Source organism: Frieseomelitta varia, unplaced genomic scaffold (assembly GCF_011392965.1).
Source record: "Frieseomelitta varia isolate USP_RPSP 00005682 unplaced genomic scaffold, Fvar_1.2 scaffold_933, whole genome shotgun sequence".
In the NCBI taxonomy this organism is placed as follows: Eukaryota; Metazoa; Arthropoda; class Insecta; order Hymenoptera; family Apidae; genus Frieseomelitta; species Frieseomelitta varia.
The window spans coordinates 101,281-108,062 of NW_025110738.1; the positions used below are offsets into that span (position 1 = coordinate 101,281).

At 42.2% G+C, this 6,782-nt stretch overlaps 1 protein-coding gene across 2 annotated transcripts in view; it reads right to left on the reverse strand.

Moving 5' to 3' along the window:
* Positions 1–217: 217 nt before the first annotated feature.
* The window catches only part of LOC122537832, a 19,656-nt gene continuing 13,091 nt past the window's right edge, over positions 218–6,782 (reverse strand). For both annotated transcript variants that reach the window (XR_006308700.1, XM_043671433.1), the window contains exon 2: positions 218–400. Coding sequence is in view for 1 of the 2 variants with exons in the window: in XM_043671433.1 (XP_043527368.1) it covers positions 227–400 (174 nt within the window). In the remaining variant the exon portion in view is untranslated. The remainder of the gene's footprint in view (positions 401–6,782) is intronic.

The following is a 6,782-nucleotide window of genomic DNA, read 5'->3' on the forward strand; positions in this document are numbered from 1 at the left end:
ATAACGAGGCGAACGCGTCGCATAAATTTCGTGCCCCGCGACGCGCTCGCTTTTATTTTTCCCACCGTTTCGTGTTACTGCGCGTTGCAAGTCTCTCTCTCTTCTCCTTTCCGCGCCGCGGTGTGTATTTCATCGACTCGCGATCCGGTTCGGCTCTCGCTGGCCGTTCGAATCCAACGAACGCGCGCGCGGAACGATCGCGGCGGACGATCGACCGCCAGGATCGTTAGTCACGAGGCGAGAAAACGCGGCAGTCAGCTTCCAGACTGTCCGGACGAAGCGGAAATATCCGCGAAATGAACTTACCGAAGTTGCGCCGCTGCTGCCTGTTGATACGTTGTGATCCGTGTAATTGCGAGTTTGCGGCATGGTTGCGTAGGTGGACACGAGCGGCGAGACTCTGGAAACATGAAAACCAAAGAGGTATGAAGCAGAGGTGCGTATAAATAGTTAGTATGGCGCATGTTGAGAGAAATGGGGAGGTAAGTGGCCAGCAAGATTACGCGCGGTTGAAATCTAGTTGCGTGTAGTGTGGTCGCGATACGCATCGTGTGATATACGTGCGTTGTAAAGTAAGGATCATTCACTTGGATAATCTTGAGAGATACGTGGATAGAAGGGAAGTTTCTTTTCGTTATTTTATGCCCTGTTGTTCTCGCTGTAGCATTTTACTGCGATTTACCCGATTGTAATAGAGCTGTTAAAGAACGACTTGTTGATGAGAACAAATTCTTTTCTAATTACGTACGTGTTTCACGAGATTGTAAGTCTACGTTGATATCTGACATGTATCGGGCAATGTACATACCCGCTCAGAAATCTCTCGACGTTTGTGTAATAAAAATAGCACAGTGAAAATAAATTATATACAATAAATACAACATAAATTGCACGATATAACAGTATAAATTGTGTAATATACAATACCTAAATAATATTATAACATGTTATTATAATACATGTAAATTGTAAATACAATACGTACAATATAATTTAATACGATAAATATAAAATACTTTACAAAACTTACATAGCTATTTTACAGAATACTTGATATGCCTTACAAAATAAAAATTCTGTTAATATATTACTAATATATATATATATATATATTGTATTATTATATTATACAATATATACATACAGAGAAATTAAATTAAATACAAAATTTATTTACATTTAATTTTAAATTGAAATTAAATACAACACAAACAGCATAATAAATATAAAACATACTGAAGACTCTATATATTAACAAATTGTATTATTATATTATTATATACTATATATTGTAAAATATTTTATAATACATATTAATCCACGATAAGTACTAAATATCAAAAATAAAAATATTCTCAAGATATTTCTTGCGAGAACGTACCTCGCTGTACAAATAAATATTTGAAATTAAAACAGATATCGTTTACTTTTCAGCGTTATTAAACTCCGATATCAAGTCAGAGTGCACACCAGTTCTTCCGTCAACGATACCTACTTTTACTCTCCGATCGAAAATTAAAATTACTTTACGTTTAATTAATTCTCCATTCATCCAGCGAATCTGTACACGTACCAATAACTCTCGAGCAGGTTTCCACAACGTTGAATTTCCGCAACGTCTGTCTCAAATCGAATATCGATTGTCTTTCACGCGTTCGGTGCGGTTCGGCCGGAGAAAAAGCATTTCCATTAACCAAAATGAGCGGGGAGGGGACTCCGTTCAAGATGTGCGATTCGCGCACGGTCGAGCGAGTACGAGCGCGCGAAACTCGCGTCACAATTTTCAATCGGGGTGCGAGATTGCAGAACGGCTTAACGTTCGTGACGAGCGAAATTAAAATTTGAATTCCTGAGTCGAAGGACGATTCAACGTGTCGGGGGCGCGTCGACGACCAAGCTTCCGGCGCGGCGTCAAGCTTCCTCTCTGGCCGTCCGCGCGATTTTAATTAACCAAATTCTCCTCCGCGTTTTTGTTCGCGTGGTCGCATGGACCGTGGCTGGAAGCAATATGCGCACGTAAAGTCGCGTAACTTTGTGACAAGGAGCTTTGCTTCGTGCGCATCGTCCATGCGAGTTTGCGCGCGGAGATTTGAAAATTTATTTCCGTCGGTGGCCGTACTGTCACAAATGAATTTCACACCTTCGACTTGACGGAAGTACAAAGTAAAAAGTACTTGCCTCGAAATTGATCTCGATCTTGAATTTCAAATGATTTTTCCCTGTTCGTGTCGGAAGTATACAAAAATAGAAAGTTAAAGCAGGAGAAATGTACAAAAATAAAAAGTTGAAGCAGAAGAGACTTCGTTCGGTGTGTGTAAATTTGGTACAAGCGGCATCCGACGTGTTAAGGTTGAATTTTCTTCCCAGGTATCGTACCAACAGAAACGCGCTGGTATAATTCGACTGTTAATTATAGGGTAACTGTTAATCTTTACGTCAGATGTATATACGTCAACACCTAGTGACGAAATTAGGTATCCATGATTATAACAGCCTTCACAGTGAACAAGGCAACACACGTGTGTCGCTAATGTATAAAATAAACATCACTAAAAGTAAAACCCACTGCTGCTATTTTACTCCGTTTATAAAAAAAGGGCTATCATCGACGACTGAATCGTCTCGACGAAACTAACAGACCTAAACTGCGTCTAACAGAGTGCCGGCCATTACGAACGAATTGCGAATTCGTCGTTACGGTGAAGAGTGCAAGAGAGCAGTTTCGGTGGCCGAGGGGCGATAATTCGCAAATAACCCACAGCGCACAATGAAACGTGCTCGTCCGTCCGTGAACCAAACCACTCGTACGCCACTCTAGGATCGAGTGCGGTCAATTCGAAGACGACGAGCTCCGAGCGTTTCGACCGACGACCCGAACCGATCGTCGCGCAACATTTCCTTCGATGTGCGTTTTGTAAGTTCGTTCGACGACTTGCCTTCTTGTTCAAGCAACACGTTCTTCCGGAACAATTACATAACATCATGTTGGTGGAATTGGGAGCCTGAATTACCGATAATGTGAATTGGTTTGGGAAATGAAGGATAAAGGCGTGCGAGAATGTGTGAAAAAGAAAAGGAGATCTTAAGGAGAGAAGTTGCTAGAGAAAAGATGAACGATCGTAGTGCGGTCAGCGAAAAGTTTGTACAGAGAAAGTGTCTTGAGTTTTATCTTATTATTTTATTTATTTAGTTGTAATCACTTATAGATAATAAATATATAGTTCACTACGAACTAACCGTGGAGTTATAAAATCATCAATACCTATAGGTATAGTTGGCAAGAGACACGATTTTTCGTTCTCGAAAAGAGAATAATTTCTCTGGATTAATTTCTCAGTACGTTTCAGTTTTATCGTCGAATGTTTCAAGAACGAGCAAAACTTTGGCTTTCAATGTTTCAAGAAGAATCGGTACGACAGAATTGAATGAATTCAGTATAGGTGCTTTAGTACAAATTGAGCAGAAAATTTCTTACTTTCCTTACATTTCCCACGTGTCACTGTTAAACTGTCTTAAACGTAACCTCGTACCCGCCAGATTCGTGCAATTTCGCATGACGCAAGCTCCGCGGTATAAATTCCTCATCTAAGCTACGAATTTCCAAGCCGTAAAATACGGATTAACGTACCAAACAATCAGACACGATTAACGAACCGCGGCTAACCGATTAAAACGATCTGGAGAAGAGTCGGTACTGGCGGCGTATCGAAAGCGGTACGAAAAGTGCGCTCCACTAGGCAAACAACTTCTCCCGGCGTGACGCCGATATCTCCAACTTTCCATCGCTTCAATTTACCAGTGGAAAATAATTACCGGGCAATTACGTTCACGGCTGGCGCGGCGATTCGCTCGCGACCGGTCGGTCCCTTCGTCGACCTTTGTGCGCGCGTTAAATGGCAACTACTCGGCATGAGGGATGACATGTGCCTATACTGGGATCGTTCGGAATAAAGACACCTGCCCTGGATGCGAGGCGAGGACCGTATACACGCGTCGTCGTTGTAATCGGGGCGCGTACAGCCGAGCACAAAGAGAGAGAGAGAGAGAGAGAGAGAGAGTGGCCTCGAGGAGGCAGGGAATTATTTTCACAAGTTCCGGGCAGCCCTTTGTGGGCCCCTGGCTTGGCTGGCTCAGCGCTCGCTCGCTCGCTCGCCCGGGCAGGTGCTCGATCGGTCGTGGATGAATTCTCTCTTTACGGCCTGGCCAGCCTTTCCATTACAGAAAAACGTCTCCATTCAAGAGGCACGTTTAATCCAGACGCCGGTTTTTATCGCGGCTGGAAGCGGCGGATCATTTGTTTTTGCGCGGTCCGCTCGCCCGTCCACGACGAACGCGCACGTTCCCTCCTCTCCTGCTCTCTCCCCTGCTGCGTGTACCACGTGTGGCCGTACGTAACGCGTGTGTACACGCACACACGTACAATATGTGTACCGATCATCTGGAAAAAAAAAGGAACCCGGCCGTTTATGGAAAATATGTCAAACAGGCGATGAATAATTCTTCCCATTTTCTTGCAGTTCTTTTTCCTCCTCGTCGGGAATTACCAGGAATTTCGCGGACGAGAGGGAGAGAGAGGGAGAGAGGAAAGAGAGAGGATGAAATTAAGCACCGCGCGGGAAATTCTAATGAGTTTGAATGGTAGTTTTTTGTGCAAATCGGGGAACGCCGTTTCCTGAACACGATAATTCGAATTGCAATTTGCAATTTCAGCAAACTGACGAGTTTACAAGCTGCAGCCTCAAAGTGGAATGACTTGTGACTCTCTTTTATCAAACCTTTTAGAATTTTGCTTACTTTACAATCAAAGAGTATCGTGCAAGAGTGCTTATTATTTTTTTCTTTTCTTTATTAAGTTAATTATAAATACTCGTTAACACTGTGCAAGGATCATGAGATCACACGTTCGTTCGATTTGGAGTGAGGATGTGACCACACCTCCTCCAAAAGAGAAACCCGAGATGAAAACCCGTGCACAAATAGACTTGACAAACGACAACAGGCGAAGGACGATAACTTTCGATCCGGCGCCGAGAACTGTGGAAAGGCGAGATCCGTTAATCGGCGCGATTAAAGTACATACATACATTAGACGAGAGGAACACGCATAACTCGTGTCTATTAAAGATTTTTTAGCTCGCCTAGTCGAGGGAAATCGTTCGTTCCGCTCGGGTCGATAGAACGGCCCATTAACATTCCCCGCTAATGGCATAGCCGGAGCGAGGCGCACGATAATAAAATTATCTTAATCTCCGAAGTTCTCGGCAGCTACCAGTATTTCTGTGAAACGATCTCGCCTCTCGTGAAAACCGGAGTCCCGGCCGCCGGTTTGCCGTCCATTACGCCGCTAATTTGTTTCGTTTAGGAAACTGATCTTCCGGTAATTCCGCCTCCTTCCCTCAGCCCGCTGTTTCGTAATTGTGAAACTGATGTACAGAGCAGTTTGCTGAAAACCAGACCGATTTGCATACGCGCGTGTGCGCGCCGCGCACCTGTATCATATGAATATACACGCTCGGGCAGCATGAATTGAAGAGTAACCTTGTTTGGCGCGTTTCACGACGTCTGGGTCAACGGTGACCCGATGATATTTATCGGATAAACGACTCTCGCTAGGCGAGCCAGGACGTTCTTTGGTTTAGTTATTCGACGAAGCAAGAAGAGTACACCGTTTTCCCTTGTAACGACGGAAAGATGCGTAATATTTTCTCATTTTCAACCGTTGACCCAGAACTCGAGCGTAGCGAAAAATATGTATAGGCAATGATAATAAACGTGGTACCAAATGTGCCAGATGTTTACGATTTATATGCAAAGAACATGCAATAAAACACGATAGCGTTGTGTGCACATAAATAAAAACTATGTTTATAAAATTGTACATTTTTTTAAACAAATTCCTCTCTTCCCTATATTATAAACATTATTAGATAACATCCTGTATCAAAAAGTTGGGTGCAAAGCAAGTGTAGTAAAAATTCAACTATTGGGTCAAAAGTGACCCGATGTCGGCTCGCTCATTTATGCCGGCTATTCGAGGGTTAAGACACGTTAAAATGTTCGAAATTTTTACTTTCAGCAAAGTGAAATTATATTAACATACCATTGATACAACAGTTTTGAAATAAAGATAGTAGTCTTTTAAATATCCTGAAAGTTTCAATAGTAACCACGATGGCAAAAATAAAGTGGGTACTTATCACGAAAATAAAAAGATTTATGTCAGCTATTCGAGGGTTAAGACACGTTAAAACGTTCGAAATTTTTACTTTCAGCAAAGTGAAATTATATTAACATACCATTGATACAACAATTTTGAAATAAAGATAGTAGTCTCTTAAATATCCTGAAAGTTTCAATAGTAATCACGATGGCAAAAATAAAGTAGGTATTTATCACGAAAACAAAAAGAGAAATAGTAGAACACTGTATATTTTTAACATACATTAAAAAAAAAGTTGCTCATAAAAGAATAGCGTTGTTTCAACGCAAAAACAAACCGATAATGAACTGAACAAACAAAGGACGAATGGGAAGTGGGAAATGGGAAATGAAATTTCAAGTGTTCGCGCTTTCGTATAGACCAGAAATAGACGATCCCTATCGTTTACACATAAACTCCACTTCACAGAGTGAAACCATGCCAGGGATCTAAACATTCCACGGCTAAACACCTACACCACCCGCGCGACAACCAGCGTGTAACCGGTAACAAATGTTTCGATTTATCTCGTAACGCATCTCTCTCGACAACGGCGATGTTCCACGGATTTCGCAGGAAAAAA